Raw genomic sequence first — 12,983 nt, 5'->3', positions numbered from 1 at the left:
AGCCAGACCTTCTTAATTTCAGACCTTCTTAACTCTTACCTTAACTCCTAGTCTCCTGGGGAACTTTTCCTCCTAAATCTGTCTTCTGTTGAATTCCAAGTGACTGGTTCTAGTCCCTCTTTCCTTCTCTTGCAACACGCTCTCTGACATGGTTTGTCTGTGTCCCCACCCAAATTTCACCTTGAATTGTAATAATACCATGTGTCAAAAAGCAGGGTTAGGTGAAGTTCATTGAATCCTGGGGCTGGTTTCTCCCTTACTGTTCTTTTGGTAGTGAATAAGTCTCACAAGAACAGATGGTTTTGTAAATGGGAGATCCTCTGCACAAGCTCTTTTGCCTGCTGTCATGTAAGATGTGACTTAGTTTTTCCTTGCCTTCTGCCATGATTATGATGCCTCCAGAGCCAATGTAAGTCTTGGATATGTCTTTGTAAAGCAGCATAAGAACAGGCTAATATATTTTCCAAAGATGTTCTCATTCAGTTTACTGGTTTTAAATGTCCTCTTAAACACTGGTGACTCTCAAATCTGTATATCCAGCCCTGACTCCAACCCTAAGCTACACACTCATATTCCCAACTTCCTAACTGATATCTCCAAATGAATGAATAACAGTCATCTGAAATTGTATTCAAATAAAATATTTCTGATTTCTCCCAAAACTATCTCTCCTTCAATGCTACCCATTTCAGTAAATGGTATCATGATATCATGATCTGCCTAGGTGCTTGAGTGGAAAACTTAGTAAATGATTCTGATTTCTCTCTTTCATTTGATCTCACATCTAGTTTCAAAGGTATTCCCCAAATCTATTTGCTCAATTTTCATTTTTCCACATAAGTCCAATGTTAATCTACTTGGAATAACTTTATTAACTAGTGCCTAAATGGTGTCACTGGTTTCTCTCCATAAACCCTCTCTCTACAGTCCTGCCTCATCAGATTCCATCCAAAGGTAGACCAGTTTATGTGTCTCTTCTGTTTCAAACTTCCCAGTAGTTTCTTGTCTAAAGGCAAATTTGAAAACCCAATTATATATCATGACTTAGAAGCCCTTATATGGCCTGCATGATTTGGCCCCTGCCTCCCACGCTGACTCCTTTCTCACTGTGGTCTAGACATGCTGACTTTCTTAGATAAAACAATGAGCTTACTTCCATCCCACAGCTCAGTCCTTTCAGCTTAAAGGTCATTCAATTCCTTAGAGAGGCCAAGTATTATGGTCTGAATGTGCTCTTTAAAATTTGTGTGTTAAAAGCCAGTTTTCCAAAATGATTTTGTTAAAAGAAAATTGAAAATGACCAACAAAATAAGACATTAATCAAATCATTACCAAATCAGTATATATGTTACATATAGCTGATAATTCTTAACGCCTCAAACTTTGTCTTCTGATCCATTACTGTCATAGCCATCTAACCTACTTTAATTTACCTAATACCAGCTTATAGAAAGAGGATGAGGGGTATAAAATATGAAGTGGAGGAGGGGTATAAAATATTTATGTCTGTTAGTTTTTCTCTAGAATATTTGGAAATACTCATTTCTTATAGTTTAATATAGATATGGAAGAAGGCAACAAGCTAGGTCAATAAAACATTGCAACTCAATTGCTTTCACATCCTTTCTGAACAAGTTATCATATTTCTGTTCTCCATTTTAAGAGGATTTAAGCAAAATAAAATATATTTACTAAATGAAGAAAACACAAATATTCTTACTGGGGCCACTAGTGGGTTAAAATAGTCAAAATTATTTAACATTTTCCCAATCCATGAGTAATGCATGTTTCTCCTCACAGTGAATCTGGGCTGGTCATCACTGCTTTGACCAACAGCGTATTATACAAGTGCTGCTATGGCACATCTGGGTCTGAACTTTGAGAGTTCTGGGAGCTTTCACTTGTGGCTATTGGAGTTGAGAACCACCATGTAAAAAGTCCAACTACCTTGCTAAAGAACCACAACAGGAAGTTCTGAGACTACCTGAGGACAGAATGGTCCTACATGATCCCAAGCCTTCCAACCAACCCTGCCATGGCAGCAGGCATACAAAGTCATCTTGGGCCCTCCAGATCATTCAGTCAGCATGTGAATATCGCAAAGTCACACCAGACAACCCCATGAGACAGAAGCAGCACCCACTGTAGTCCCAAACTACAAAACCATGAAATATGATAAAATATAAATAAAATAAAATAAAATAAGTTAAATAAATTGTTTGTTAGAGTAATAAGTAAAATGTTTACTATTTGAATCCTCATTTTACAAATTGTTGGTTTTCAGCAATAGATAACAAGAATAAGATATGTCTTAATATAACGTTCATTTGAATAAAACATTATATTCATGTCACCCAAAAACTAATGTTTAATGAGAAAATGGCCAAACTTTACAAAGGAAAACATACTGACCTTATAACTGCATTTGTGGAAGCATCAGCATCTGAGGCATTTACCAATAAAACATCGGTTCCAGTTGGTGCATCCTCAGGAATTGTTGTGAAATACGCTTTACTGGCAAATGTGGGGACATTGTCATTCACATCATCTACTATGACATTGATTGTTCCAGTTCCGGTCAAGGCAGGGGATCCTAAAAAGAAAAGAAAATCAAGTCTCAATGCTTATAAATGAAAACAAAGAATAACAAATTTAACAATAATGAGCTGTAGACAGAAATTCTAAAGAGAATTTAGGAAACCTCAAAAAAAAATTTCTGAGCACATAAGTTATTGAGCGATTTTTAATTTTGTTACAAGAAAAGTATTTTCATTTGTTAACTAGAATTTGAGCTCTTTCCTAGGAACTCTGCACAAAAAAAGCATATATCATGCTCTTATTCTATTTTAAAGGTGCTGATTCAACAATGTAGAACACAACAATATCATTTGAATGCCACAAAAGAGGCCCTGCCAGTAATTTCTCTGAAATTACATTAAAATAGCGCAAAACCAGATTTAAAGAATACCCACAGGCATGGGAGAGCTGGCCAACTAACAAGGCAATGTTAAAAACCGGACTCTCAGCTGTGACTATCATTGTTAACTATCACAAATTCCAGTGTCTCTGAGGTATTTAAATCCCTTTCCCATACTAATCAACACCTGTTAGTGGGAGAAAAAAAAGAAGCTTCAAATTATATCTCAAAAGTGTTATGTTGCACGTGCTATAATAACTTTATAATGATGAGCTAACCCAGAATCATTTGTGCTGCTTCTATTTAAAATTCAATGTAATGTGAAATGATTCATTTTTATTTCCTGTTCCAGCTCTGTTATCAATATATAGTGAAAACCCAACATTTGCCAAACGCTTGGGCTACACTATCTGTACTACACAAAGTTAGCAGACTCATTTTGTGGTGAAGGCTAGATGCCATGTTGGTTGGAATCTGTGGGTTGTCCCCATATCTGAAAGGCAAATTATCTGCCTTTGGTTGTGTTTTCAAAACAGTTTTTTCAAGCTCAAACTCTTCTAAATAGAAATAATGAAGATCCATTTAACTGCATTTATATAAAATAAAAGAAAGCCCCAGATACTCTCCTTTTCTGCTTAAAATACTTCACTTTCAACAAAGTTATTTTCCTTAATATGACATTTACATTATCCTTAACTTTATCATTCAATATTCTGTAAATGAAGACATTCATTTATTTATTTGTAAAATTTTTATGGAATGCTCTTATTAGCACAGAACGTTATTGAGATTCTCAATCTTACAATATTATTTTCTAATGATTGGGTAATTTGCTGGTATTTCCTTTACCACTATTCAATCATTTATTTATGTTCTTAGATTGTAACTACTCGTGGCGTAGTACCAATCAGCTTTTATACTCAGGTGTATGTACAAGAACCAAAATCAACAGACAGGGAAATTATGGAATGGAATGGTTTTGGAGACCTGTTATGTTTTTTCTTTATATAGTAAGCTTACATTCTAGGTTAGATGAGAGAATGTGTATGACTAGTTGAACAGAGCACAATAAAGAAGCATGATACCTACCAGAAAATGATGCAATTAAATTTACAGGGCACACTGATAATTATTGCCATATATACATATATATATATTTTATATAAGCATTTCATTTAAATTAACATTCAAACAGTCAAAAAAATTGACATCTAGAAATATCTAAAAAATTAGCGTAAAATTCATGACTGCAGAAATCTTACCTATTAGTGTTTGATTTTACATTAAAGGGAAAAAATAGCCCTCAATATATTGGTTATATGCATAATGAACCATGAACTTAAAAAAGTTAATGACTTTTTAGTACTTGCTTACTGTAAATAATGGTAAGATTATGTATCAAATATTTCACACACACAGCAAAATAGATATGAAAGTAGAATACAATGTAGAAGCACAGCAAATAAGGCTAAAAATTCCATGCAACATATTAAAAGAAATATCAATAACAGTAAATATTTGTTTAGTCCTTAGATATGCATGCACTGGTTTAAGAAGTTTACATGAACTCTCTTATCTAATCCTCTTAAATCAGTACTGCTGTCATCTCCATTTTGTATATGAGTAAACTCAAATTTAGAAAGTTTAAGTAGCTTTTTCAAGGTCACAGTCCTAGTGAGGAATGTCACTGAGATGTGACTCATGGAAAGTAGCCCTGGAGTCTTTACCACTGACAAGCAGCTGGAAGGTACTGCCGGTAGGGGGAACAGCGCTGCTCCCTGTGCTGCTCTGGGGATCTGAACAAGCAGTGTGTCACTGAGCCTATGAGAGCACCAGGCAGGAGGTGGAGAGAAGACCCAACAGAGAGGGAGCTTCGCTACTGGCCACCGTAAGTTTGTGGGGCATTTGGGCACAATAATCGTGGCATAGATTTTAAATTTCTCATGAGCAATATATTAAGGCTAAAATAAATATTTTGGGGTGTATTGTTGAGTACCAATGTTTGGCTTACATTTCTTGAATGTGTGTTTCACTATACACAATTTTATGAAATGGAAGTTAATGATCTGAAAAATGTTAGTAGGGTTCCCACCAGTTGCATAAAACAAAAATTATCTAGCGAATGTGTGTGTGTGCATTTGTGTGAGCAAAAGGGGGTGACATGGAAGAGAGAGAGAAACTGAAAGAGGGGATACATAAATCAAGGTTCCAGAGAGACAAAGGATAAGAGGAGATGCAGGGTTCTTTAATCTCTTTTACTGATATTTTATTCTACTCACTAAAAATCAGTCTTCATCTGCAAAATGAGAATAGTAATAGACTCAACCCCAAAGAGGTATTGATAAGAATGTAATGTGCTTAGGACTTTACCTAGCACATAGTTAAATTATATTCCATGATATTCATTGTTTTTCTTGTACTTGTTCTAGAGACGAAAAATCCCACAGAAATGGATATAAACGGTCTATTTTTTATTATATAGTTTTCTGTGTTACAGCTGTCAGGATTCAACTCAATCTTACATTATTCGGGAAGATATTTTGAATAATAATTCATCTCAATGATTAATTTGCAGCAAAAAAAAAAAAAAAACATAAGACATTTAGTGCTCTAAGCATCCAGTTTTATGGAAGACATAGTAAACTGGGCATTTTTAAATATGAAATTTTAAGATTTACATTGAGATTTCAAGAAAGATCTGTACATTTCTGGTATAAGCATTGTGCTCTATTCACAATACCTAAACTTATTAACAAAATAAGTAACTGGAAGTTAGTTAAAATATCATGTTGATATTTGATATTCTAAAGTATCTGGTGACACACATAAAGAAAACCACATTAAATTATGACTGACTCATTTGTTCAAGAACATGTGATTTATTTCTTTGTCTATAAACCATATATTGTGGTAGATACATTTTCTGAGTTAGTAAGCAAACGGGGGATGTGGGGAAAAAACAAACCCTGTTTATCCAGGAAAATTTACATCAAGTTCAATCTCACTGTCCTCATACCAAAGAATATCATCTCATTTTTCCAGATGATTTTCAAAGCACACAAGTGACAACAGACAGTTCTGGCTTGAGGATCATTCGTTGATCCTCAAGATTAGTGGAGGATCCGCAACACTGGCAGAGGATCCTCAAGCCACAATCAGCCCCGTAGGTGATTCTACATCTACACAGGGGATTTTCAAGCCAAGAACCTTCTCCAGAGTCCCCTTTTTCTTCCCTTATTATCACCCACAATCCACTTCATAAGCACTTGGAGTTCTCTTCTTATGTTTTTCCTACCTCAAGAAAAGTAAAGTACAATCTCTGCAACTGTCTCAACTTTCTTGTTGTGCACACAGTCTGGTTAGTTTTTCCTAAGAAACCTTTCAGAAACTTTGTTCTAAATTTCTAAGTCTTTTACTGATATTTAACTAACCTGAAATTTGAGTCCTGCCTCATATATATTTGACAATTATTCTTGTGAATGAGGCTTACCAACCTCCATCCCACTCCGACCTCTTGCTTGTTGACTGATGTATAACCTCCAGAAGTCACTGCCTTTCAGCTTTACTCAGAAAAATGAAATCAAGGGAAAAAAGTGGAATGTCCCTTAATTTCAAGTGAATCTTATTTTCACTGCATTTGTGCCAGATGAGTGACACAAACTCCCTAGTCCTTGGTGACCACAGATCTTGGCACAGATCTCCCTTTACGTGCTAACTGAATGAAGAAGCTGTGTTTTTTTTATGCTTTTCTCTGTTTATGTGTTTGCTTGATTTTAACCCTTCCTTCTAACTGTGTGGAGAGGTCGTCTGGAGTATTACTGTTTCCCAGCATGTAGTGGATATATCCTATTTGAAATGCTGCACAATGTTTACTATTACTTTATCTTCAGTCCAAGGCTTTCTGGCTATCAGTTCCAACTGCCTATTTGTTGGTTTCCTCTTGCAAGTTACTGCAGAGCCTCAACATTAGATGTGAAAAACTGAAATCAGAATTACTATCTGTAAACCTTGCCCGCATATTTATATATAGGTTGAAATATGGGTACATATATATACATACATATTTTGTTGAACACATTTGATACCAAATCTATACATATTTTATATATGCATTACTCATTTAATGTAAAGATTCCATAAAGTAGGTATTCTTATTTAATTTTGTTAAACAATTCAAGACCCAAAGAACTTAACCAATTTACATTTAGCCACAATAGAGAGCCAATTTTGAATTATTTAAAAAAAAAGTTTCTAAGTTAATTAAGCTCAGATAAAACTATGCTACTTTTATTGCAGATGCTGTCTGTATTAACTCTTTCTCTAATTTTATCCATGAAAACCTGGTCTAGTGATTACATGATTGAACACTTCTAGAAATATACAATCTAGGACTATAGTCTTATCATCTGGGATTTGGCCTAAGGCGGGGGTCAGAGAACAAGACTACAGACAAAGGTCAAAGTTTTGCAGATAGTATACTACTTAGAAACAGAAGGTCCCAATTAAACCTGAATCCCATGAGAAGGATCAGAATACTAGGGCCAGTGTTTAGCTCAAATAGATCTGATAATGATGAATTATATAGGTAGTGGCGTAATAGGGCAAAATTGTTCAATCTCATCTGGGATTGATTTATGAGAACCAGATACAGGCACAAAGAAGAGGCAGGATATAATGACACGAGCTCCTGATAGAGGATAGTGAACCAATGAAAGGGGTAAAATATATAAATAAATTTAAAAGTCAAGGTCTCAGAAACTTGTAATTGTAGAGGTTAGGAGGATGTAGTGGATATTTAAATTAGAAGTCTGAACTCCAATTAAAAGTCAAAATCCTAATTAAAATTTGTAGTAAGATGAAAAGAATTTCAAATTTAAATTTATAAAGTTGTATATATTGTGTGTACATATGTATGCATATATGTATTCCTATATATATAAATATAAGATAAACATGGATAGAGTGATAAAAATCTTCTTCAGTTTTTAGAGAAAATAACCAAAAAGAAAACCCAAATTCTGAATGGCATATCTTAAAGTTTACAGAAACCAAATTGTGCACACGCACACACATGGCGGGGGTGGGGTGGGGTGAAGCAGGGGAGAGAGAGAGACTTATACAGTTTAATAACTAGCATAGCATTGCCTTTAAGACTGGTAGCTTAATCAGCTTAAATATATCAAATGTAGTTCAAGAAAATTTAAAGTAAGTTGTTTTTTTTTTCAGAGATGAGTTTTGCTCTTGTTGCCCAGGGTGGAGTGCAGTGGCTTAATCTCAGCTCGCTGCAACCTCCACCATCCGAGTTCAAGAGATTCTCCTGCCTCAGCCTCCCAAGTAGCTGGAATTACAGGCACGTGCCACCGTAACTGGCTAAATATTTGTATTTTTAGTAGAGACTGGGTTTCACCATGTTGGCCAGGACAGTCTCAAACTCCTGACCTCAAGTGATCTCTTGCCTCAGCCTCCAAAAGTGCTGGAATTATAGGCGTGAGCCACTGCACCCAGCCTAAAACTTAAAATAAGATTTTAAAACGAAAAAGTTTCATGTAACTTCTCTATCAGAAAATACACAAATAAAAAGTGTAAGGAATGAGTTTAAATGACTAAAGTTCAAATGTCAGGATGATTATATTTTTTATGTTAGCACCTATAAATTAAAAATACTTCTCTGAAACAAAAAAGCTATTCAACAGAAATAGAATTTTTGCTTAACTTAATTCTGTTGCTTTTCAACAAAGCTGATTTCTTTCTTGACATTAAATATTTGGTTAATGGGTCCCCTGACTAGGTGTGTGTTTGTCGTAATAAAGTTCTAGTTTATTTTTTTCCCATGAAGTAAACTCATTTTTCTCACAGTAATAAGCCCTTCACTAAAAATGTATTGAAATTCAGCCATCCTATTTTAGCACTGAAGATGATGTAGTTAGATGTAATTTAAATACAAAAAAAACTACACAAAACAAATAAGTATGTAACATTTTAAATATTACCAACAGCTCTGTATTTTTAAAATTCTATTTTAAAAATAATGTATTGCTGTTATCTAGTCCTATACATATGTTTATATAAATTAGATATATACACACTTAAGTATCCCCTGATTTTTTTCATTATTTTTGAATATGATTCTATCATAAACAGTTATTTCTTTAAGATAAATTATATACTAAATATAGGCAAGAAGTAAAACTAAAATAATCAATTTAGTAATGTTTGACAATGTCAATGAAAAATTGCACAACAAAGTGAATATACTTAATCACTAAACCATGTACTTAAAATCATTAAAAAGATAAATATAATATTAGGTATATATTATCACAATTTTAAAAAATTATAAAATAAAATACAATAATAACTAAATATTTAATGCCTACAAAAGCACATTATGGGGAATAACTATTTAGAGGACATTAAAGAAACCCAAATTCTCAACACAGATATTTAAACTCTGAAATACTAGAGGCTACCACCTAATTCTAAACTCAACCTACCTCTGCCTGCCTCCTGAGTGAAAATATCAAATTACATGTTTATGGATACTAATCAAAATAAGCTTTAAAAAGGATTGTTTTAAAAATGTAAAATTAGAGAACTTTTTTGGAAAGGATAGAATCCTCATAATGAAATCATGTTGGTTTTGATTTTATATAATCTTTATTATTCAGTTTATATAAATTTTAGCATAAATTTTAAACATAGTTTATTGCTATTTCAAAATTTAATTTCCTTTTTATACTCAGATTTATGGTTTACATGGAGTAAATGAATAATAGACTGAAACTGTTTTATCAAATTTCAATTCTATGAAACCTGTTGGCAATTCTACCTCTTATTAAACAAAATTTTTGAAATAAAATTTTTTGAGTTTTATATTGAGAAAACACAAATGAAATTCTAGGTAGAAATGTTTTTTTCTAACTGAAGAGTAGCTGATTTAAAAGAATGCTATTTAAATAAATGATTTAGAATAATACTTGGATTACTAACAAACATCATACAAAGTCTGCTAGAAGTAAGAGGAATTAAAACAATAACCAATTGTCAACTTTGGAAACAAGATTCCCATCTATGACAAATGCTTTAATGGAAATAAGTAAAGCTGCCCTAAAATCAAAAATAAAATTAAGTTAAATGCATTTCATTTCTGATAATTGAAGGCAACTCTAGCACTATTTTATTTATGAAATTATTGGGGCCTTAAAAGTTTTCACGCAATTTTCATTATTAAAAATGTTCATTGTAACAGACAAGGCAAACTTTTCTATCATACATTCCCACAAATAATATTGACAAAATGTGATCTTCAGATGTAAAATGACATATTACACAACTCTGATTTCTCTCTTGATTACAGAGTCATTTATAATGCAATGACCGGCTTCAACTAAATAATGGAACAGTGTTAATTCAAAATGTTATCAGGTGCTCACCAATAAAATAAAGCATGATGATCAGACCTTTTACCTTTTACCATTAACTTTGCAAAAACAGCTTGTTTTCCCTCCATTAAAAAGCAATTTTCAATCCCTGCATAAAAATAAAATTTATTCCCTTTCAGTTGGATGATAAATGCCCTTAATTAGAAATTCTAATAAAAAACTGTTCCTAGAAGATCTGTTATTTATGCTGACACATAAATGCTTCATAACTAAACTTTAGTGCCAAATCTAGAACCAGAATCTCTATATCCCTTTAGTATAAAAGACTGAATTTTCTATAAAGAATAACATTTTTAATTTGTGGACAGATCAATCTCCTACCCCCCAAATTCAATGCAAACATACAGCCCAACTGACTGTATTGTCTATGCAGGGTAACATATGTACTGTATATTCATAGTATAGTATCTAACATTTGCTTTGCACTTTATAATTTACAAAACCCTTGAATATACAACCTTTTATTTCTTGAGAAGAGTGATGCTGTGCTTTCTAATTTATGAATATTATGACTTTACCAGGTATTTTACTTACAAAGAACTGCAAGATTTTTTACTCCCTAAACCAATGTTCTCTTTAATATAAAAATAAAATTTAATCAAAAGAGAAGAAATTTGTATAAACTATGTTTATAATTTGTATAAAACAGAATATGGTAGAAAACCTGACATTTGGGAGTTGATAAATAATTGTTAAGAAATCATCACGTAATAAGTGGATTGGCCTCACTGACAAACAGTTGAATGGAAACTACAGGTTGTTTAGCTTTTATAATATAAGTTTTTGTTGGTTGTTTTATAAACCCATAAAATTGAGATACTAGTGTCTAACTTACACAGTTGTTGTGAGACTAAATGAGATAATATAGTACATATTCCGGAACTTACAAGCACTAAGTGTGCATAGAATGAATATCATCTAATGTTTATGACTTCCTAAGATATAGCTCTACTTGAATGTCTTCCCTGAGAACTAAACTTTTATATTTAACTTTCTACTTGACATCTCAATTAGCTATACTATTTCAAATGTAATATGTCCAAAAACTAAGTCTTGGTAATTTGCCCTTTAATATTTTTTCTCCCCATCTCCAAATTTCTCATCCCAATATTCTAGGACTCACGCAGGATTCATGTCTTTTTTAAGCTTCCTATATTTCTGATTCCATCATCAAGTCCAAAAATTCAACTTTCAAAATGGGTAAAATATGTAACTACTTAACATTCTCTAGCCAGTTAATCTGCTTAATTAACTACATCGTTTCCTAACACTCCCAATCTATGTAATATATTGTTTATTTTTTACTATTTTTATGATTGTAATGTAAGCTATATAAGGACAGAGTCCTCTTCACCAGCATATCTTCAGGACCTAGAAGAAAATCTGGAGTAGAGAGCTCTGGAAACATTTTTTTGAAGAAACAATATAAAGAGACTTTTACATATCAATAAGCCCATAAAAGTGAAATAGTCTCACTGACTGTATTAATTTGTTCTCACACTGATATAAATACATGCCAGGACTGGGCAATTTCCAAAAGAAAGAGGCTTAATTGACAAACAGTTACACAGAGCTTAGGAGGACTCGAGACACACAATCATGACAGAACCTAAAGCAAACATGTCCTTCACAAGGCAGCAGGAGAGAGAAGAATGAAATGTGCAGACTAAATCCATCACATCTCCTGAGAACTCAATATCAGGAGAAGAGCATGGAGGTAACTGACCCCATGATTCAATTACCTCTCAATGGCTCCCTCTCAGGACATGTGGGGATTACAGGAACTTCAGCTTAAAATGAGATTTGGGTGGGGACACAGTCAAACCATATCATTCCGTCCCTGGACCCTCTCAAATCTTATGTCCTCACATTTCAAAACACAATCATGCCTTTCCAACAGTCTCCCAAAGTCTTAACTTATTTCAGCATTAACTCAAAAGTCCAAGTCCAAAGTCTCATCTGAGAAAAGGCACATCCCTTCCACCTATAAGCCTATAAAATCAAAAGTAAAGTAGTTACTTCATAGATACAATGGGGTACAGGCATTGGGTAAATACACACATTCCAAATGGGAGAAATTGGCCAAAATGAAGGAGTTACAGATCCCAAAAAGTCCAAAATCCAGTGGGGCAGTCAAAACTCAAAGTTCCAAAATGATTTCCTTTGACTCCATGTCTCACATCCAGGGCATGCTGATGTAAGAGGTGGGCTCCCATGGTTTTGGGCAGCTCCGCCCCTGTGGCTTTGCAGGGTACAGCCACACTCCCAGCTGCCTTCACCAGCTGGTGGTGAGTGCCTGCAGCTTTTCCAGGTACACAGCTGCAAGCTGTCGGCTAATCTACTATTCCGGGGTCTAGAAAATGGTGGCTGTCATTTCACATTTTCATGAGGCAGTACCCCAGTAGGGACTCTGTGTGGGGGCTCCATTCCCACATTTCCCTTTCACACTGCTCTAGCAGAAGGTCTCCATGAGGGATCTGCCCTTGCAGAAAACTTCTGCCTGGGCATCCAGGTGTTTCCATACAACCTCTGAAATTTAGGCTGAGGTTCCCAAACCTCACTTGTTGACCTCCATGTACCTGCAGGCTCAATACTATGTGAAAACTGCCAGGGCTTGGGGTTTT

General features: G+C 34.1%; 1 protein-coding gene across 2 annotated transcripts in view; it reads right to left on the bottom strand.

Annotated features, from left to right (window-relative positions):
• Positions 1 to 12,983, bottom strand: part of FAT4 (FAT atypical cadherin 4) — a 167,538-nt gene that overhangs the window by 54,923 nt on the left and 99,632 nt on the right. For both annotated transcript variants that reach the window (XM_017542746.2, XM_017542747.2), the window contains exon 7: positions 2,413 to 2,593. In XM_017542746.2, the coding sequence (XP_017398235.1) occupies positions 2,413 to 2,593 (181 nt within the window). The remainder of the gene's footprint in view (positions 1 to 2,412; positions 2,594 to 12,983) is intronic.

Source organism: Cebus imitator, unplaced genomic scaffold, assembly GCF_001604975.1.
Source record: "Cebus imitator isolate Cc_AM_T3 unplaced genomic scaffold, Cebus_imitator-1.0 Scaffold146, whole genome shotgun sequence".
Lineage (NCBI taxonomy): Eukaryota > Metazoa > Chordata > Mammalia > Primates > Cebidae > Cebus > Cebus imitator.
This window is presented reverse-complemented; position numbering and strand designations above follow the sequence as displayed.